Source organism: Lepisosteus platostomus, chromosome 11, assembly GCF_059453375.1.
Source record: "Lepisosteus platostomus isolate fLepPlt1 chromosome 11, fLepPlt1.hap1, whole genome shotgun sequence".
In the NCBI taxonomy this organism is placed as follows: Eukaryota; Metazoa; Chordata; class Actinopteri; order Semionotiformes; family Lepisosteidae; genus Lepisosteus; species Lepisosteus platostomus.
This window is the reverse complement of record NC_142621.1, coordinates 3918523-3940975: the sequence shown is the minus strand read 5'-3', so window position 1 is coordinate 3940975 and position 22453 is coordinate 3918523. Positions and strand designations below refer to the sequence as shown.

General features: G+C 41.2%; 1 protein-coding gene and 1 long non-coding RNA gene across 3 annotated transcripts in view; one reads left to right on the top strand and one right to left on the bottom strand.

Annotated features, from left to right (window-relative positions):
• The window catches only part of ak5 (adenylate kinase 5), a 62569-nt gene that overhangs the window by 37000 nt on the left and 3116 nt on the right, over window positions 1-22453 (top strand). For both annotated transcript variants that reach the window (XM_088597965.1, XM_088597967.1), the window contains exons 8-11: window positions 5575-5651; window positions 14958-15000; window positions 15401-15436; window positions 21193-21356. In XM_088597965.1, the coding sequence (XP_088454091.1) occupies window positions 5575-5651; window positions 14958-15000; window positions 15401-15436; window positions 21193-21356 (320 nt within the window). The remainder of the gene's footprint in view (window positions 1-5574; window positions 5652-14957; window positions 15001-15400; window positions 15437-21192; window positions 21357-22453) is intronic.
• On the bottom strand, window positions 9841-21195 carry LOC148651799 (uncharacterized). Its single transcript, XR_015925171.1, has 2 exons — window positions 21024-21195; window positions 9841-10027 (listed from the first exon to the last, which is right to left on the bottom strand). It is a non-coding gene; the product is annotated as an uncharacterized LOC148651799 (long non-coding RNA).

The window sequence follows — 22453 nt, the reverse complement described above, 5'->3', positions numbered from 1 at the left end:
ATTTCATTGCCATAGTTTATTCCCATTTGTGCCAGGCATCACAGACCAGTGCTGACATTTGTATAATGCGCAGAGACCAGCAATGAAATAGGATATTTCAAATGAACTGCTTATGAATGCTCCTCACACCATCTCAGAGGATGCGTACAGCACGCCGAGTCAGTAATGACGACAGTATGGTTTATTTTACCAACGGCAACTGAGCCCCTTCTTAACAGCGCACACCTTGTGTGGAGTGGATTTGTAAATAGACTTATGGCAAATCTCAAAAGGCATCTATCAGAATGATGAAGAAGGCACATTAGGAAGAAAAGAACTACCGAATGATGGGGAAAAAAACTCCTGCTCCAGTGGACCAAATGCGTTGCAGCATTGCTGATTGTTATGAGAGGCTAGGGTGTCACCAGGGCTACGGTTTTAACAGGGCATGGCTGTGGGGGGCATGGGAGGAATCCCTCCAATCTTGATTGGCTTGCACCTGAATAACGCTGAAAAATAATTCATGGCTTGATGTCATGCTCATTAGTATGGGTTAATGTCATTGTACGTTCATGGAAAATAATTTCCTCCACTTACACTCCACATAAATAATTATAGTGATACGGTTTTATTCGTGAGTGATTTTCAAGAAGCTCAATGCACTAATGCACAGTCAGAAGTGAAAGTAGTAAAAAAGAAAAGCACAGCAAATTAATTTAGTGACACAAAGAGTCAAATAGAACTAACTCATACATTCAAAGATCTGGTGAAAAGGAGGTTTTTAACAACAAAGAGAGATGCACAGCTTCACAGAATAAGTACAGTAGCTGCTGTTTTTTCCCCCCAGACTGATAGGATAAACACTCCAAATTGCATAAGCCTACTTAACATCTTGGTTTCAAAATATCAGGTCTTTTAAAAATGAAAGCGCATGAGAGGGTAGTTGGCTCGGAAGCAGAAATCTAGATGAGAAATCAGCATCAAAACCCAAGAACTTCATTACTGGAGAATACATACAGTAACTGTGAACTACAGAGCTATAGTGCACTGCACAATGCTGGTGTGAACTCTTGTTGATTATTGTGAGGGCAGTGGGTTATACGTGCAAGGAGCTTTTCAGTGCACACTAAATGAACAATATAGTGGCATTTGGCGTGTTGTTTTTTTTTATTTTGGAATGTTATTTACCCTTTTCACAGGATGTAAAAAGCAACATAGTTTTGAGAAGGTCAGGAGAGTGTGCCATTCCACCCACAGGGGGTTTGTGCTTTCTTGCGTTCCAATGTGTTACAAACACAGAAGAGACACTTACACCTCCGTCTTCTGTCCAGCCTCATTGGAATGATTAGCTCTTTGATCCCGTCTTTAAATTTCTCCAAAACTGACAACTCACAGAGGGGGTGAGAGTGTGCCTCCTGCACGTCCCAGTCAATAGAACAGCATTATTTGAAACTGAGCAGATCACCCCTCTCTCTGCATCTCCACGGGGCGTTCTTCAGGAATCCCTGCTCTCAACTTGAATGTTAGCCTCCAGCAGCCGAAGAAGGTCTTGCCACCAAAGGTCACTGAAACTCCTCTGACGAGCCCGTGTCCTTAATTAAACACCGAGCATGGCCTGTCCAGCCATCACAAAGGCTCAGGGCTTTTTAAAACCGCCAGGCTCTGCGGATCACTGAATTGCTTGCTTGAATGAGTTTTCTGTTCAAAAGGTTTCTCGAATGCACCAAGCCTTTCCTTGTCGATGCGGTCTATAATCAGATTTGTGTGAATGAAACTCTACTGGCTGGCTAAAGGACCCTTCAGGCTTGTTTCTCCTTGTGCTGGCAGGGTCTCTGAAGAGTCATGTCAGCGGATTTTTCTAGTAGCTGTATTCCATATACGGAACACGTACGAACGAGCATTTCTCACGGCCCTTCATGTGTTCTGTTGACTAACGCTGTTCAACCCAGCTTCCTGCAGCTCTCGGACGTTGTTGTCAGTTTTTCCACTTTCCCTGAACATCATGGGAAGAGGATGGATTTTCAAAACAAATTGGCTCGCTGTTTGGCGTCAACACTTTCTCTCTCTCTCTCTTTCTCTCTCTCTCAAAAAAAGAAAATATGTGATTTTTTTTGTATGTCTCCAGATGCAATGTCTAACTGCCTGGTCAAGTGTGTCACCATTTTTATAGCCCACATCTTCTTCCTGCTGGAAGATAATTTTACTGGAGGATAGTACCGAGGTCACAGAACGTTTGCTTCTGCAGATCTTCAGAAGCTGACACAAGGGTTGCCGAACCTGCAGAGTTGTTTTTTTTTTTAAGGAAATGATCTGCTGTTTCACAGTTGCCATCGGTAATGAGAAAGGACGGTTGCCATGAGCAACAATAACAGCAGTTTTTTTGCTTCTAAGGGCAGGATGGGTTTAGGCCCCCGCTAACAGTGCAGCTATTTCACAGCTGTGTGCACCTCAGCATGGTGATGAAACTGCTTTTTTAAAAACCACTCGGCTGACGAAAAATCGTTTAGCTCACGTCCTCATGAAACTGACCTTTCCCCTTCGGAGGATGAGTAACTGACGATGCCTAAAAGAGGGCAGGCTTGACCTACAGGAAGATGGAATCACACGTCTGAGAAATGGCCAGAAAAAAAAGAATTGCCACTTAAAGCCCACTAACGCCTCCTCCCTTGCGCAAGGCAAAAGCAGACAGAGCTCCTTGAATCGGAAAAGTGTGTTTTTTAGTTGAAATTTGAAGATGGTGCGGGCTCACCTCTGTCCAAAGGTGTAGTACTGAAGGTATGAGTCAAGATGTATTAATAGAATTCCTTCAAATAAAATCTCCATCACCTCGTAGCTTTCTGAAATGCAGCGACGCAGAACGTTACCCTTTCAGCAAAGACCACCTCATGGTATTTCATTCTGCTATTTCTGTATTCACCTCGGATGTGAAGGTGCCCTTTAACGGGGGGTCACTGAGAACCGTAGTCAACAGACCTTCTTGCTGGATGTACTTGTTATGATTCTCAGCATTGCAGGAGTGGGGTCACGATAACATTAACTGAAAGGATACCAATAGGAGACCTTTGGTCTGAATGTGACTGATCCAATAATAAAATCAATTCTAGAAGAAATATCCTTAGAATTGAAAGATTACACAAATATCTTGCACATATAAAAATTAACAAAAGCAACAGGTGTACCCTTAAGCCAATAGCCTTGAGACATCATCAATTAATAAATATGCACTGATGATTATAAAGAAATTCATACATTACAGGAATACATAAGCACATAATAGTTTTATATTATACTATATAATATGCAAGAATTAGATACACTTGGTAACAGTCAAAACTTTTTGATCTGAACCTAAATCATTAGTTGAGTATTTTCATTACACCTCAGATGTTTAAACTAAGAGCATGACTGAGTAGCTTCCTGCAGTGAGGATCCAGTCTTCCACTACACTATAGGGAATGAGAGGAGGAACTGGCAGCTATATTGGAAGCAGTTTTCCCTCTCTGCCACATTACATTTATTAATAATGTATGAAAATATATCTCTTATTTGTTTGCTCCGTTACAAAGACGGGTTCCTCTGAGCCACCCCCATAATAATGTAATGATATATTAGCATCATGCAAAGATGAACAGAAAGTCTCTTTTTGTGTGCACCTTTTAATTGGATTGCTTTTAGTTACACTGTATTATACTTACACTGCCTGTCAACGTGCAACACGTGGGTTCATTTGGCCCGTTTTACTCGCCGTATAGTGGGCTGATCCAAGAATCACAGCAAGCCGTTTCTTGAAAGATCAGCAGGACAGAGCTCGCAAGAAAGTCTCTGGCTGGTTGGGCTCCAGACTCACAACTGTAACCGGCTCCCGCGAAGCGTACTGTAGTTCAGGATCCCCTGCAGACGGTCTAATCCGAAAGTAAGTGGAGAAGGACTTCCGGGGGAGGTACCGCAGGACAGGACGGGTTGACAGGCAGGGGGGCGTGGCGACCGTGATCCGGCGCACGGGGAGGGGCGTGGCAAGGGCGAACAGATCCACGCGGGTCAAAGGGAGAATCAAAACAGGGTAACGAGGCCAGATTTCTCTCTGTTGAAATGAGCTAATTTTAGTAAAGCATCTTAACAGCAGTGCCCCCAGATTAATAGAATGGTTCCTTGTGAGTGGCTGGGATCTTCAACAGAGCATTAATTTCCCTGCCGAAAAGGCAGGGACCTAATGGAATCACTAGGCTTGGGGTTCACCTGGTGGACACAAACACATGCATGAGACACACACGAAGTGCTTAGGCCAAATTCAAGGGGGGCGGTTTCGTCCTTAAACATATTGAAAAAGTTTCTTAACAGTTAAAAGCTGAGAGTAGAGAATTGAGTGACACGACAGTGCATAACTGATGAATGTAGGGTAGAACGTTTTTATGTGGTTTGTTTCTAGTCAGGAAACTTAATCTCTTTTAGAAGTTTTTTTTTAGCATATATTGTTTTGATGTAATATCCTACAATATTTAAGAACCTTCTCTCCCCCCCCCCCCCGTGGTCAAAAGGCCATTGTGTTTTTGTCTCCTTACTTTTCTGTAATCACAAATGATCTAATAGTGGTTATGATTCATCTTCAGCCATACACGGCCTCTGTATTAGAAATGTGACATATGTTGACTATTTGCAAATCCTCCAAGCTCTGTGTCCAGGATAGCTATTTGTTTTGTGTTTTATTATCTTTAATCTTAAATGACATCATTAACATGCAACATGTGATGCCTTTTCTTTGTTTTTTTAATTAGAATATGACGTGATCATTTTAATATTCGGGGGTGATGTAAGTTTACATTAATAGACTTGTATCTGTGCACAGCTCATGATATGTTGCCTAATGTGATCTATTTCTGATAATTTTGTTTGTTTCTGAGTTTCATTTGTGCTGTCGGATTGGATTCTGATCCTCACAGCAAAGATAGTTGGTCATTATCTAGAATTGATATGCTACGAAACAATAACATGAACACCAACAGAAGAATTGTTCTGCTTCTCATTCTGCCATTCTGCACAGCCTGTTAAAACCTGTCAAAAGGAACATTTTACCAATTCATTTTGTAGACAATTTTAATCAAATCAAACAGCTTGACTTCTGCATTAGAAAAAAACTAAAAACCGCATAAATGAAGTCATATGACAGTAGAGCATTTGTAGGAGTGGGATAAGTTGTTACTATGGAAGAAATGTTTCTGTTTTTTTATTTCAATCATTATACAGTTTAAAAATATCACATGACTAACATAGACTCACAAGGATTCTACATTTTTACAATCCGCATTACATTTTAATTGCATGATCCATCAGACCACAGAGACTTGTCTTAGCCACTTTCTCTTCGTGTTCAGTCTTTAATGGCCTGAAAATGGTTCCCAGTAAGTGAATGCCTTGTTCAACGGAGGACAGAGCTCCGTTTGAACTGACCTCATCCAGTGAGTCACCTGTGATTTTCCCTTTCCTACTGGGAAGGAATATTAGACTAGGCACCAATCACAAAGCATTGACATCAAAAGGCCTCTTGTCCTGTCAGTCACAGTTCTCCTAATTAATGGTGTTTGTGATCTCCTGGTCTAGGCCCCAGCGAACTTGACCTCAGCCTGCTCGTAGATTCTGCCGACTCTGTGGATATGGGCTCCGAATTTGAAGAGCAGGTAACAGCACTTTTCATTCTTGCAAATGACGATTGATCTCTTGCTCTTTTTCCACCCCCGCCCTAAAAAGTCTGGAAAGGCGATCTCAATCGAAACTCGATTTTCAGAAGTGACTCTATTGTATGTTTTTAGGACATAAGAAGATGAGAAATGTTACAGATGAGTGGGGGCCCATTCAGCAGATCTAGCTCTTGTGGTTGCTGGTAGCTACTTGGGCTAAAGATATTGTCCAGCCATTTCTAGAAAGAAGCCAGGGTGTCAGCTTTAACCATGTGGTTGGGTAACTTGCCCAAGACTCTCACAACCCTCACAATGTAAAGAAGTTCTCAGTTTCATGTCATGTTCACTTGCGTATTATGGTCCGTGCTTCATTCTGTTGACTCTGTCAGTACCTTTGAGGCTCTTTATTGCTTGTGTCAGGTTTCACGGTCTGAGTTCCAGAGGAGCAATATTTATTTTGTAACTTTTGGAACAAACATGCACACAATATTCTATTGAGGTCTTACTATTTGATTGTACAATTCTGAGATAACATCTTTTGACTTCACCTCTGCGGTTTTTCCTCACGTTCTGTTTTTGACCACTCAATCCTGTAAACCTCCGAATAACAGCCCCTGTTGTCATTTTTCTTGAGTAGTCATACTACTGCCCAAGCACATGTTGAAATGGCTATTTCCATAATCATGTTATGACTCAGTACATGGCTTTCTGATGATGGATGGATGTTAGATCTGTATCCCAGAGCTATTTTATTTTATTTATTTTTGCTGCCATGCAGTGCAAACTCCACTTGTGCATCTTGTCTCTTATTAAATCCTCGCAATATCAAATATCTACAGTATTACAAGTATTCCTACAAGTGTTGGTAGTACTTTGTTTAAAAACAAACTGCCCTGTTTTGTGCGATCTTATCATTATAATAATAGTCAGTAAAGGGTTAAGAATTCTTTAAACGACATTACCATCATTTTAAACTCAAGAAACATAATATACTTCAGCCTCAATTAAACCTCAGAATTTTGTCTCATGGTATAATTTCCTGCCGGTCACCATTCACTACTTGTGTCATGTGGGTGTTTAATGGAATCACTGTACCTGTCTTCTGTGTTACAGAAGTTTGCCTCATTATTACTGAAAAGCTCAATTGTAATGATATAACTAGTACACCCCCTTGCACACAATATTGTTTAATTTAGAAATGGATTAAACATATTTGTGGCATATTTACACTACTTGCTTATGTGGAAAAGTAAAAACTGCACCTTATCATGTCAGAATTTACCAGGATTGTTCACTGGGGGAACACGGATGGGTGCTATTGTATTTTTGGAGCAATCGCTAAGCTCAAGGGTGCTTTATTCTCAGAGTACATCTTCATTAAAGGGCTCTTTGGTGAAGATGACTCATTAAGACACGCTAGTACTGTAGGTTCCTGACTAGAGAGATTCTGCAATATGAGCAAATGCAATAAAAGCAGCTGTAGCAGCTACAGGGGAAAACAAGACATTTCATCAGAAACTGTGGACATGACGCCTGCCTCACCTTCTCTCCTTCTCGAGCTCTCTTATGAAGTGAAGGGGAATGTTCTTTAGAGTCCTCAAGGATGGGAAATTGAATCCAAAGCAACAAACGATGAAGCAGGAGATCAAAAACAACATCGTTACAATGCAGGGAATTCACACAGCTGCACAAATCCATACGGGGCTATTCTGAGAACTCAACACCTCAATCTGAGTTCATTTATTTTCCCAAATGGCCAGACAAATTGAAATGTTCCTTGAGAAAGCATCTATACTTAGGAAAGATGACATCTTAAAAGGGGAATCTCTCTTTACAAACAGCACACTAGCACCTTCAAGCTAGCAAGCATTCTTGAGAAAGTGATGCTAAGGCTTTTGGATGATATTCTTGGATGATGAAGGCACTGTGGTGTACTGTCATACAGGCTGCTTAAAGGTTAGGAAAACCCAGTGAAATCGTGGTAAGGAGAAGTAAAAAGGTACAACTGTCAGGATTCATGAGAATATAAGGACAATGCCGGGTGAAAATGCATGGAAACTACACCGAAATGCACTGGTAAATTTTCAAAAGGCTGCAAATGTGTTCAGGTCCTTTCTGCCCAATCTGGGGTTTGATCCCCAGAGCACATACAGTACAGCACCACTCCCTAGACAAATGCAAACTCCACTACAACCACTACAAAGCAAGAGAAGGTGGCATCATCAGTACCAATGCACCCTGTGAGACAATGCGTTCGCTTTCTTTAAATTGGCAGAGATCTGGCTTCTGAAGCATGCTGTTACACAGGGTGGTAGTGACATCCACAGGTCAAAGGCAGATGGGGAAACCGGGGGGGTGTCGCCAGATTCATTCATAATCAGGCCATCCCCTGCATTGATTCCTGTCGGTCATCAGTATCTTCAGAAAACCATGGTCAGCAGATTGCGCCCATTTTGCTCTCAGATCACAGTAAACATAAAGCCTGTTTTCTAGCATGAGTGAACACATGGTACTTGTTGTACTAGACATTTCTTGTGCACATCTGCCTCTTCAGAAGAACTGTGTTTTTAAGAGGTGGTTTCATAGCTGACAGTTTCCCTCTGCTTTCACCCCACAACATCCTGAGAATGAGTGGTTTATTATTATTAACATTCATCAGGATGGTGCATAATAGATAAAACTCATAATGCATGGTGCAACAATCATGGCCACAGTGCTTTTGTGGTTTCTTACGCTGTAAAACCTTTCAGATATTTTTTGGTAGTGCGTATTGAGTCACCATTGTTTTTAATATCCTGTATCCGAGCTGTGCAAACTCCACAGTGTTTACTGTTTCTGTTTGGTTTCCCTCTAATTTCCAGTTACCACACCCTCTTGTTTCTTTAATCTTGTTTTCTCTGCTGTACTCAGTCTGAAATGACTGACTTCCTTCTCGCAGCCTGTTACCCTGACAATCCTTCTCAGACTATTGTTCCTAAGATTATTATTCCTGCTTCCCATTCAGGGCCCTGTTATTTTAAGACCTTATCCATGAGCTCGTGTCTGAAAGCTGGAAACACAGGGACATCCCAGTTGCTATACATGATTATTAAAAAAAAAGGAAGCTTGGAATTAATTACTCTAAATGTATTTTTATGTGCATTTTATTTCATTTACTCTTTATCAAATAACATAATTAAACTAAAAATTCCTCATTCCTAAAGAAATGCTCTTACATTACCTTAGCAAAAGGAGAGATCGACTCTTGACGCAAATGCAGAGAACTGTAATTAAAACAAAAAATAGGATTTTGCTTAAAAACAAAATGTGGATTCTGTGTACTCTAATACCTTCAGCATAATCAAATATTGCTTGTACTGTTTTGTGTTATATAAAAAATATAAAAAGAGTTCAAAAGCAAAATCTGGATTGGAACAGCTGATAATTTTCAGAAGTGTTTTTCTTTCCAAACAGATGCTTGCATAGCTGACTGTCTGGGATATTTTCAGACTCTCTAGGCAGAGTAGCTGGAAGCATTATTATTCTTCAAAAGATTGTTCTATTTTTCTTTCATTTTGACACCAAGAAGGAAAGAAACCTTTTGATACCTGAGGAATTGCCAGGACCACTGTGCTATTGCCCTTTGCCATCACCGGTACTGTATGTTGTCGGTGCTGTGCAGTTAAGTTAGCTACCTTTTGTAAGGAGGGAACTGCACATCATGCACAGCCATCAACTGAGATGATACATTTTTCCCTTTTCAATCAGTTCAAGCAATCAAATTCTAATTGCCACCAAATGAGATGACAAAGAGATCATGGACTTAATATCTTAGTGTTTGCTGTTAAGTCGCCTGGCAGAGGGAATAACACACAAGGAAAGGTTCGGTTTGCCAAAACCCGCCCCTCACTTGGGAGGAATGAACCAGGGAGGCAGCCACAAGGGTGCAGGTGGGGTGGAGGGAGCAAGCAGATGTGTACAGAGGTGCGGACAGCGGGCGAATATTTATACGTAGGAGGATGGAAGTGCAAGATTACAATTTGATCTCTCCAGGACCAGGGTGGGAGCCCCCTGCTTTTGTGGGCATGGCCTGTAGATGGCATACATGATAATGCAAGATACTCCAACATCTAGAAGTGGAGGCAGTGTTATGTGGGCTGCAGTTAAGTCATATCTGTCACCTAGACATCACAGTTAAGTTGCTTACAGCTTCTAGTTTAAATTGCGTTTTAATACTTTAACACCTTTTTCTTTAAAAGCAGAATACTTGCTCTAGAAGACAAAAGGCCCCATCACTTTTCAGCACATTGGTTACAATTTGTGCGGCAGAAAAGGTCTCTTTCTTTGGCTTTTTCTTCAGTTCTTTATGCCACAGTTGCATCGCTCCAGGAATTATGCTGCAAGAGAAACAAAATATATTACACCTTTTTTTTTCAACAACACTCCCAAAAGCTGTGAAGACCTTCCAGCCCGGCATGATTTTACATAATCAGCATCACGCAGATGAGAGTGAGCTGTTGCCCACTGATTTCTTGCAAAAATGTAAATCTTTCTCTTTTTCCCAGTCTTATGAAATCACTTGCATTTTGTCTTAAAAAAAACACTTTATGTATAGACAACATGATGTGCATGAAGAAGTTCTGTTGATAATCATTTGAAAACATAAGTACTGTATCTATAAGTATTAAAGGCAGAGCTTACATCCAATTGAGGCTATTATTTTTTTCCTGAAATTTCATTAAAAATAATATTTTCTATAGTAAAGGAACAATTTTAACACAGACGTGAACAATGTCATTGATTAGTTGTGTGCAAGCAGGGGTCTGTTTACCTGTTAGCACAAAGAGTTATCGTTACTTCAAGCAGAATAGCCTTCGGAAACATGGTGTTTCATAAAAAAGAACTTAATTTCTGTGTATTGTCCCCATCTTCTTATGTAGGTTTCTGTATCAGCTGGCAAAGCAAATATTATGAAGGTACTGTAGAGAGAATATAACTGCCATTTGCTCAAATTATCTGCAGTTAATGAAAACAATCAAGCATCTCTTTATTCTCAATTTGTATTTGCCTGAAGCACGTTGGAGCAAATGAGCAAAGCCTTAAAGCCACGTGTCCTGAATTCGTTAGCGCTCCTCAGTCTTGTTCGCTCATGTATTCAGTGGCACAGTGGGCTGTGCTGTTAATGTAGCACGATCACCCAGAGACTGAGCTGCTCACCTCACGCTGTCCAGGAAATAAAGCCCGTGTCGGCATTTACATTCACCCTGAATGATTAAAAACAAGGAAAAATGTATTAACCGTTGTCTGTCCCATGGGTTTGGGGGTAAAGCTCCGGAATGTGTTCCTCATTTCTCTGTAGATTATTTCAGAATGGTGAATGGTTGCTTCTTCCGAGCTGCTGTGCACCTGTGCATCTGTGCATCTGTGCAATGGGTCTGAAGTGTGGCACGGTGATTAGGGTTTTAGACTAGGAACTGGAAGGTTGTAGATTCAACTTCCAAACTGCTCTAGTAAAATGCCTAGTTGTGTTAGTACTGTAGGTGCAAATGTATGTTGCCTTGGACAAAACTGTCAGCCAAATACAAATAAGTAATCAATAATTATATAATGACCATCAGTTTCCGATGGCCCAAAAACTCAACAAGTTGGACAGGGACTGTAGCTGGGCAGATTCTCTCACAGGCCCTTTGCAAGAATATATCCCAGTTTCAACAAAACCCAGACTTTTTGTCACTGTTCTGTCAGGTTCACCACTTAAAATATTATAGACACATGCATTCCTGATGAAATGTACATCTGTATGATGTATAGGTTCGAGTGAAGTGCTGTGTCAGGCTTTGAGCCACAAAACAATAACTAGAGATTAATGCCTTTAATGTACAGGTATACAGTACAGATATAAAGTTCACCAGGCATGTCATATTGCTAGCTCCCATCTCAATCAACCTTTGTTGAGGCCCGTGAACGAGGGATAAATAGTTTATTTAAGAGGCGTATCTGGTGGACTGGTCTGACAGAGAAAATCTGACTTCGTATCTTTGCCTCACAGGCTGGGCAATTTAGTTACAACAATGACAGAACTGATCTACTCATACCAATAAATTGTATTTATTGGATAATTCCAAATGAAAAATATTATTCTGTTTTTGTTTTATTTTCATATTAATTAAAAGTCTTCTAAAAATGATTCATCATATTTTTTATATTATATACAGCATTGATAACAATCCTGTGCTTTCATTAAAAATGCTGATGAGAATAATTTTAATATAGTTTTACAGATATATAAAAAAACAAATAGGAGTTAATAAGTATAAAAAAGTGGAAAGGACTTTAAAATCTACTAGGACAAAATTAATTCGTCTTTATTCCAAATGAAAAACGTTAAGCAGCTTAAACTTGGTATCTTTGCTGGTTTGTGAGGCCACTAAAGTCTTTTTTCACACCTCACACAACCACCCATAGGACTCAAAAGAAAACAAATTGTCACAGCAGCAGTTGTTCCTGGCAAGTACAGAAGTATCATCACTCACTCATTACACCTCGGAATACAAGATTAATGGGACAGAGGCATGCATATTCATTTGCTGCAGGAATGGAGATGGGAAATTAGGCTGCAATAGTCCTGAATGTCTTTGCGTGCTTTTGCAACGATGCAAACCTATAATTTTCTGCGGCAGCCACATCCAGCCTGACGATGTGAAGCTCATTTTGTGTTTTTGCTTTTTCCTGACGTCTCGTGACTTTGTTGCAACGCTGGTTGTGACAGAAAAGTGTGGCACAGAAATTTCTATTTGGCGCACCAGCTCCAACTGCGAAGGTTTAATCAGTCGGGCAAGAAATTAGAGTAGTGAATTTCTTAGCCACTGCCCTGGCTACCAGATTGACTCGTCACAGACTTAGTGGTACTTCCAAAGCCAGGAGAAATTCCATCTACACAAGTTGAAGAGCATATTCATCTTTATTTAACAGTTTAAACATTCATAATATTTAAATTTTACTTAGGTGATAAATCTTAATTAAATGTATGACACGCTTCTGTGTTTCTCGATAGCTTTCCTGGGGTTTAGGCTACACGAAGGTTTTTAAGGTGTTTAGTCAATAATCCCACACTCTCTGTAAGCACACTCAGATTTACACGCCTTGTCCCCTGTTTTTGTTTGCTCAGTTTAAAAAGGTGATTCATCATCAATTAGAGAGGAATAATAGGTTTCTGCCACAAATCAGCCTCTCCAACTCCCATGACCCTCTTGCTGCAAGTGCGGTGCTGACAGAGTTCTCCTCATGTCACACCAGCCTCCCACACTCCGAATGCATCTCTGAGTCACCCCTGGGCTGCCATCAGATGTACATGACAGCTCTTCACTTTGGTTGGCTTCAATTAAGGAAAAACTCCCCTGTCTTTTAAATGTGTCTCTGTCTTTCGGTGTGCAGGCAGAGACCCATATAACTCTGTTTCCTCCTGTTTCTGTGGTAGCTCCTATGGTCTTCTGTTGTCCTAATTTACAAAGCACTCTGAGGGTTCTCATAACAACCACAATCCACAGCCTTTTTTAAAAAAATGTACCAATTTTTGAAATCTGTAAAAGCATACAGTAGATGCCATTGACTCTCCTTACTCTCAAGTGTAGAGCTGAAGTTCTTTTTTTATATAAACTGCACTGCTAAACTCTGCCTGTTTGTATTTATAAGGGGGGCCCACTAGGGATGTGTGTAGGTTGTGCAAATATAGACTACTCTGTGCATGGCTTCTAGATTAGTACATTAAAATGCAGCTGTAATGGGGAGCCGACTTCATGACACTGAAGGTTAATTCAGTTGACACTAAATTATTATTAATTAATAATTAATAATTAATTATTAATTATTATTATGACACTGAAGGTGTTTCTTAAATCTTTAAGCACTGTGAAAGAGATTCCAGGAATGTATTTGTTAAAGAATTCACCAGGCACTCCACACACTGGGAGCAAAGTCGGGTTCATGGTAGGTAAGGGCAAGAAGGGGTGTTGAGAGTCCCCAAAATGAAGATACCTTCTCACATTCCACCAGAATCAAAAACAGGTAAAATAATGAAAGGGCTGTATGTGAGGTGAGTTTAAGTCTGTTGTGGTGTCTCTAAGGGACTGAAGCACACAAAAATGTCATTATAACTGGGCAAAGAGAGCCCGTCTTTCTCAAAACCTGAAGAGATTAACTGTACTTTATGTAGGAACCTTTCGTCCCTCATTGTTGACAAAGCTCTGTCTTACCTCTACTACCTCAGCACTTCTTTGCTTCCTTCCAGTGCTCCTCCAGTCCAGAAATGGTGTTTAATTTGGAAATGTCTAAATTCAGTTACAGAAATGGCAGCTAAAAGTAAAAATAAAGACCTTGTTCAGATTGGAGCATTACCGATTTTTCTGGTTTGATTTTCGGGTGGAGGAGAGGGAGGTACATCTCTTTCACTCCTCCCCCCCCCCCCAAACCTAACTCCCCGTCTCTCTCTGTGACCCCCTGGAACCATTGCTCCTGTTTCCCCCTGCAATCAGTAAGCGAAAAGCCATCAGGGCCCTGTAGCAAATTCTTCTCTGGCATTCGGGAATCGCTGACATTTCCTACAGACTACAGGTACATGAAAGTTCCCAAAGACTAAATATTCTTCCCCTGTGACCCCTGTGCCCTTTTCCTCTGAGAAAGAGCAGCTGTATTACTGTGGAACCTACAGCCATTATCCACGTCCGCTCGATATGACAACACGCTGCTTCGGAGTGGCAACAAAACTGCCAGACCTTCACAGCAGGTCTGCTCCCATAATGCATCTCCGCAGCCTCACAGTTAATTAGATCGAGCTGATGCCCTTTTGAACAAGGTTTCAGCTGGACCTGTTAGCAGTCTGCCAGCACAGCGCAGTTTCGACGCCGAGCGCGGCAGTGTGTGAATGTATTTCAGGATGAAGGCCAGTAAGGGAGCTTGAACATACCCAGTAAGATGTTCGAGTGTTGTGACTTCAGGGCATATTGGCGCTGGTTTGCTGCTGGCAGACGGCATCTAAAAAAGCCTATTTGATTGAGTAATGGTACCCTCATAGCATTTCGCAGTATGGTAGCCTAGTGTATAGTAGTGTTTGCTGTCTCTTCACAGTGAAAGACTGGAAATTTAACTCTCTATCTATCTATATATTGATGTATCTGTGTCATCATGATCATAATCGTACCAATGTAAAAATAGTCTGTATTAAATTGTTATTATATATTGTACAGCATATACTGTATCAGTTTGTTACAGCATAAATGTATACACAGTCATTAGATATTATTTGATTCTCACTGTTTTGTGTTTTGGCAGGCTGAAGATGAAATGACTGTATATGGAGAAGAAAATATAGACGGTAAATATTCGCTTACCAAGAATGATATGCCAAGTGTTTTTTTTTTTGCTTGATGACAGAAGTCCTTTGGCAAATTTCAGAACACCATCATCTCAATCAGTAACAACTGAATGATTACAAAATTATTTAACATCTTTTTCTGTCACTGCATGCTTTATTTTATGTGTGTATTATATATGGGCGCCTTACAATTTTAATGTTGAGGGATTGTGTAAAAAACATCTGTGATTAGAAATGTTAATATTCACAAGTTTTTTCACGGTATCATTCCAATCAGTAGGTATTCCATAAAGCTAATTTTTAAGGTCATAAACTGTTTTGTAATAAAGGTGTTGTTTTAAGGTTGAAGTAAAGATATGTTTCATTTAAACACCACTGTCTTGTTTGTTGTCTTATACAGAGGAACTGAAGAAGCTGAAGATCATCTTTGTGATCGGTATGTTAATGCCAAACGTTTGCTTGTTACAAACCACTGCATCACCAGGCTATTGTTGGTGCATGAGAGACTTCAAGTAACATTTTTTTCACGATCCTCTCACATTCGGGACATTACAGAGGGCCCTAATAACCGTAGAAAAAACCAATAATAAAACCAGCAAACAGTTGGTTCCACTCTAATGTGCTGGGATATTAGACAGTGCTGACCATCTACCGTGCTTCTTGGCAGACAGGAGGTAGTTACATCAGGATATTAACAGTAAGGGACAGTCATGAGCCTGTGGAGTAAGGTATGTCCTGAGATGTTTTTGGTTTCCTGAAGGATAAACTCCAAGAGCACAGATTGCCAGAAAGGAAAAAGTTGGAAGTTTAAAAGTGCTTCATAGTACAGAAAAAAACACCAGTGTTAGACACTGTTCTGAGTTACTGTACAAAATACAGTATTGTTCAGTATACTGATAGTCTTATGGATTATGGAGCCCATAATATTTTCCAAATCCTTTGAGGAGCTTATAGGTTCACAAGGGGAAAGGTACATTATTTATTTATCAATCATCCATCGATTACAGCTGTCTGATGATGAGGTAATGTCACTATTACAAACTGGGCTTGCATATCCCCACTCAGATAAACGTATATACTAATGTGAATGAATCCTTAATTTCCTTAAAAGACTTATCAGAATTAAATTGATTTCATATTTCAAGTTGATTCCTATGGAATCTTGCAATCCATTCATCCTTAATCAAAGGGCATCTTACTCCCAGTCTCAGGTCTCAGCAGGAGGGTCTATGTAATGATACATGATGAACTGGAACTGGTTCTGTTATATGCTTGAATGTGTTGCAGGTTTCTGAACAGTCAACTGATTCTAAGTATGTTGCTCTCCTGGTAATTATATTAACGTCGCAGCGCTTTCATTTAGCAAAGCGCTGCTGTTTCTGAATGTGCTAGGAATTGTTTTACCCCGGACTACAGTTTCCTTTCTCATGTTTTTAGGGTTATGCCCTACAGAGGCAGGCCTGGCACTATGGGGGAGGCATTGAGGTCGGTGTACCCCAGTACCAGATTCACAGGAAAATAAGACAGGTCACAAACGAGAGCCGTCTGTTCGGCCAGCTGGCTTGTTAGGTCATTAGCAGCTAATTAATGCCAGGATTTCATCCAGCTGTTACTGGAACAAAGCCAGGGTACCAGCTTTTAACAACACAGCTGATCAGCCTCTTGGGTAAATAAGTGCCTTCTGCGCACAGCTCCAGGTAGTTTCTTTTGGTTCGTGCCTCGGTGTTTGTTCTGATGAGATCTGGGGGGCTGCCTCTGTCCCCTCATAGTCTCCTCTGTTTAAGACTGAAAAGATTCAGTTCCCTCAGCCTGTCAGTGTAGGACATTCCCTTTAGCCCAGGAATGTGACTTGTTGCTCTTCTCTGGACTGAATCCAGAGCAGCAGTATCTTTCCCTGTCACATGGCAACCCAGATTGCACGCAGTATTGTAAATAAGTCCTTACCAGTGCATGATACAACTTGACCATGACATCCCTAACCCTTGATTAAATTACTACAGTTGCTTTTTACGTGCCACATCATTTTGGCTTGGTTTAATGTCTTCTCATGGCTTCCATCCCGACTGAGAGATAATAACACGAATCTGCCCCTCGCCCCTCACTGATACCCCCCCCGGGATGTCCGGGATGTGCAAGGGGAGAGGGGGAGGAGCCACATGACCTGCAGAGAAAGGTCACGGCATGAATTAAAAAGGTGAAGCGATATCCTGAAGAAACAATGCCAACGCAGGCAAAGCGAGGGGCGCTGTCTGGACGAAGGTTGGACATTTCAACGCGTGGGCGGGTTTCGTTTCCAGTTCTACCCTCCCGCAATTGAATTTGGCAGAACGGGACACTGCAGAAGTGGGGGACATCCCTCTGTCCGTGACCCGCAGGCAGCGCTGGGGCTCCGCAGGGGTTGATATTGACACATGGAGGCCCCCGAGACAAAGGGAATACTGGATGTGGCGTGCTGAGCTCTGATCCCAGAGTCGGGTCGGAGGAGGGCACTGCAGCCCAATCCTACTCTGGCCAGACAGAATTAGCTCGAGTGGGGAGCTGCGTCCCCTGAGGTCCTCGCACCTGAACAGGGGGCCGACAGCCGACACATTGTGTTCTTTCTCTCTGCATTTCAGCGTGGAATTAAGCCCCCCTTTGTTCCCGCACGGAGTTTCTTTGACGTTTCTTTATAAATGTCACAAGTGCACAGCTGGGTTGGCAGTACAGGGTTTAAATCCCCATTAACTGCGCTGTAGTTCACCATCATGGCGTGTCAAAACTCCGTGAGTTTGAATACTGAAGTCCACAGAACTATGGAGAGACGTTACCATGGTTTCCAGAATACTTGATGCACAGCCTTACAGTGGGGGAGAGTGGAACAGCAGTAAACACATGAGCAATGCCTTTCATACGCTGGTAGTGCCCACTTGTATTTCATGAGGAATAACCCCGGGGAAGGAAACATGAACAGTGCTCCCTGTGAGGTTTTGTAAAAGATGTGCTTTGAGTTTAGCGTTGCTGCGAGGAGTCTAGTAAACTACAATTACTGTCAAACCTGGCCAGCCAAGCTCTGAAAGATTAGAGCTTCCTCAGGAAATTAAAAGAATGGCCTAGTCTGCCAGTAGAAACCTCTTTCATTTAGATGCGGGAGGCCTTGACTTGTCCAGTGCGGTTTTGGAGGAGGACGATCAATAGTACACAAACCCTAACAATAAAGTGTCAATAAAGTATTTGTATTTCATTTCATTTTAAACTCTATGGCTTTGATCGCACGTGCTTAGTTTAGGTTAAGCACTAATGTTTAAAAAAATAACCCACCTGACGCTCAGTGAACAGTGTTTTAAGAAACGTTACGATGGGGATTTTAAATTGTTTTGTATAAACACCAGTACAGTTTTACAACACAATTACTTCTCTGAAAATCTTCGTGAACCCCTGCTGATACAAAAAAAAGACAGTGAGAGACTGCTGTCGGGCAAAATGAGTTTGTGCATGAAGATTCGATTGCCGGCAGAAATCCATTTCATTTTTTCAGCCAGTAGATGCAAATCCAGTGGGTTTTTAGGATTTTCAATCCATATTTTGCGTAATTGGGCTGCTGCAGTTTTCTGGCTTTTTGCCAGGCTCCTGGCTGGCTTTGCCTTTTAATCTGAAACATTCTGTGCACTTGACCTTACCATTTTTAGCAACACTAGAAAATCGGTTCCTTTGACAATTTGCAGTATTCTGAATGTATTTTATTTATAACGATAACAGCTGTGGAACAGCTCTTCATATTAGTGTTAACTCTCGAATTTATGTGAGGAAGGTACATTATTGTATAGGTTCAATTTTGTAGTTAGGAACGCCAATGTTAATAAGCTAGTAGAAATTGACCACTGCTGATGGCTGATTAATTGCATGCTTATTAAAAAATGTGAAATTGTCTTCATTTAACAATGCTTTATTAATGGATAGTTGTGTTAACAGCTGGTGTATTACATGTGCTCCAATGTTATTTTCAGTCCTATGAAGTGCTTATTATTGATTCAATTATATTGCATGGAGAAATACTTGTTTCATACAGAAAAAGACAGAGATAAATTACAAAACCTTAAACTTCAAGAGCTTTCAATGCATCTTTAAACGCTGCACAACTTTTATTGATTAATTCAGGCTTTTCTGTGAATTGTTGTGATCAGGGTCTAATACAAACTGAGAGTGACCATCACCTACTGTATATAAGAAGCAGATTGGTTGCTGACTGGGAATAAGATATTAAGGTTGGACTATTTCATCAACTAGTAGTACGAAAGAAAAAGACAAATATTCAATAACAAAACATCCTCACATAATAAAATTAATTTTAACAGAGGGCTTATAATAAACAAGGGCATTGTCTGTTTTAAAAGACTGAAATGTGATTGGTAAATTGAAATACAGCTCACACAACAATGAGTTGCAACATTTGACTTATTCTGAAACTGATTTTCAATTACGCACGTTTTCTTACGCCCTATGCTATCATTAACTGTGGCTGAAAAGCTGATCAACATATTTGTATTCTCCCGAATTGACTACTGCAATGCTCTGCTCCCTGGTGTATCTAAATCTACTCTGAACAAGCTGCAGTATGTCCAAAATTCAGCAGCCAGAATCCTGACCAGGTCTAGTACAAGTGTCCACATTACTCCTATCCTGGAGTCCTTGCACTGGCTTCCGGTCAAATTCCGCGTAGACTTTAAAATCCTCATGCTCACCTACAAGGCTTTACATGGCTTGGCACCTCAATACCTGTCTGAACTTTTATCGCCCTACTCCCCACCTCGCAACCTCCGCTCTTCAAATTCTGCCCTCCTTACTGTCCCCCAAGCCCGTCTACATTGTATGGGCGACAGGGCCTTCTCCTGCTATGCCCCCAAGCTCTGGAACTCTTTGCCCAAGGATATTAGAGAGTCACCTTCTCTAAACTCCTTCAAATCCAGACTCAAAACCTTCTTCTTCAGAAAAGCCTTTACTTAACTGGTTCCATTCTTCACCCCTCTGCTCTTCTTAATACCATCTTCCACGGTCTCCTCTATTTTTATTGTTGTATTGTTGTAATTATAATTGTGTCCTGTCTTGTGAAATTTTCTTATTTATTGTTGTAGTCTTCTTATTTATTGTTATTGTCATCCTGTAAAGCGCTTTGAGAAGCCACCTTTAAAGGCGCTATATAAAATAAAGTTTATTATTATTATTATTATTCTTATATATTTCAGATGATTTCTGTATTTTAATTGTGTGGTCTGATAGATGCTGTTATAATCTTATGTGTGTATAAATATTGCTTTTCTATTTGTATTGTCTGTACCATTTTGCTGTATGGAAAATGCTGTCATACTTTAACTGTGGAATTATTGTAAATTCTCATGTTTATTGCTTATGTTTTAGGGGGCGTTATGTTATCTGTTGAAAACTTCCTAAACTAGAAAAATATCAAGCATTTACCTACACATTCTCAAGCATTTCATTATGCAGTTGGTCTACACTGTGTGCAAAAAAGAACCCTATTAAAATTCTTTTCTATTTTTAGAGCTCGTTACCTCCTGATTTTGTAGTCAAACTAGAGCCTCTGAAATGCAGATGAGCAACTGAGTTTCTCTGCTGCTTGTTTTAAATGTACGGTGCTCTAGCCAGAGATGAACTCGTCTATCTGTGCCACTCTCTGAGGATGATTCAACCCCTAACAACTTTGCCCATTGTTCTTAAAAAATAACTGCCCTTAAAATGCACGATGGATAGGTTTTCAGAACTCTCTAAATCAGCAAAACCTGACATTTTCTTTGGGAGTTACACATTCTCTGTCACCTTCGGGTCCGACACGTCTAACCAGATTCACGACAGAAATAATTCAGGAGACACTAGGCGCCAAAACATCTTCACCCTCTAACCCTGCTGTTGGCACGCGAACTTTTCTGGTCCTGGCACTTCACGTTTTCTGAATGGAGATAATAGCTTTTTAAATAAAAACCAAGGCTGTTCAGTGCAACAAAAAAAAACAACGGAGTGGTTTTCTCACTTACTGATCAGAATTAGAGGCGTCTTTTCTCCAGAGCACGACAGAATGGGCCACCTAGCCCTTCCCGCATGTGTGGTAGACAGCAGAACCCTTCATCCGGACGCTCCTTAAAGGGCCGGGAGCCTGGATTTCGGACGCTTGACCAAGCTCTGTCTCTGTCCGGTGTCTTTCAGGTGGGCCTGGCTCAGGCAAGGGAACACAGTGCGAGAGGATTGCGGAGAAGTATGGTCTCAGGGTGCTGTCCGCCGGGGACCTGCTGCGTGGTGAGCTGCAGGCGGACTGCGAGAGGAGCAGGCTCATCAAGGACATCCTGGAGCAAGGAGAGCTCCTGCCCCCGGTAAATCAGGCTTCCCCCTCCTCGCACAGGCCCGTCCCGCAGGCCGTCCTTAGCACCTGTGCTATGAAGCTGAAAAAGTTTCGTTTAGAAAACGGGTTACTTGATGGCATTGGTGCTGTGAAAATTAAAGATGCAGTTCTACGTTGCTTCTAAAAGCTTTTAAAGCCATTTAAAACCAAAAGCTAGAAGAGAGGTGGCTTTTGTGGAACAGCTTGGGAACGTTGAGCTGATTTGCTGTTCGGGTCCTCTGTGTGCAATGGCACGGTGGGATATTTCACTGACGGGAGACCCCGAGACGCCGAGACCGGGCCAGCCGTCTCGGGATCGCAGGATCACTGGTGGAGGAGCTGATCCAGGATCTTCCTAGCGGAAGCGTTACCTAATCGGGGTTATGAAGCTTAATCCGAGAGGAAATCGTGGCACCGTCGCGACAAGACGCGTAGGTTTGACCACAGTTTGAATGACTGGGTGTTGAAATCAAATCGTGTGTTTCACCGATTCTACTGTCCTTCACAAGTTAGTAAGGCAAGTTCTTCAAGCTGCTGTGACCACATATATTACGGAAAGATTTTTTTTTCTTTCCTCTGTGCAGGCATATTGCACAGTTTGTGATGAATCCAACGATCTGCAAGCTATAAGGGGGGGCTTCTTCTCTGTGACTTTCTCCATCTTGGAGAATTCTAATTAGCCTTAGTAGTTCTCATGCAATGCCTAAAATACCTTCAGATGTTTTTGTGTTTGAGTCTGATCGCTTGTGCTGTCAAAATGACACTGTCTTCCCGGGAACTGCCAGCGTGTCTTCGTTTTATCTGTTGTAATTGGATTTTTTAACTTAACTATTTTTTCTCTGTGAGCCTGTTTTACAGTACTGTATATCCTTCCTTATCATAAAATCTATTATCTTTGCATCCTTACTTTACCATATGTTCACGACTCCCATATATCAGGAAACATAAGCAACACAACAGAACAGGAAGGCATTCTCTCAGGAGGGAACTATGGGTTGCATGTTGTTTCATAATGTTGAAAGCCATGTTCCTCTGGGTATGTCTGCCTGCGTCACTCTCTCTCCTAGCTGAGTGTCTCATCACCAACAC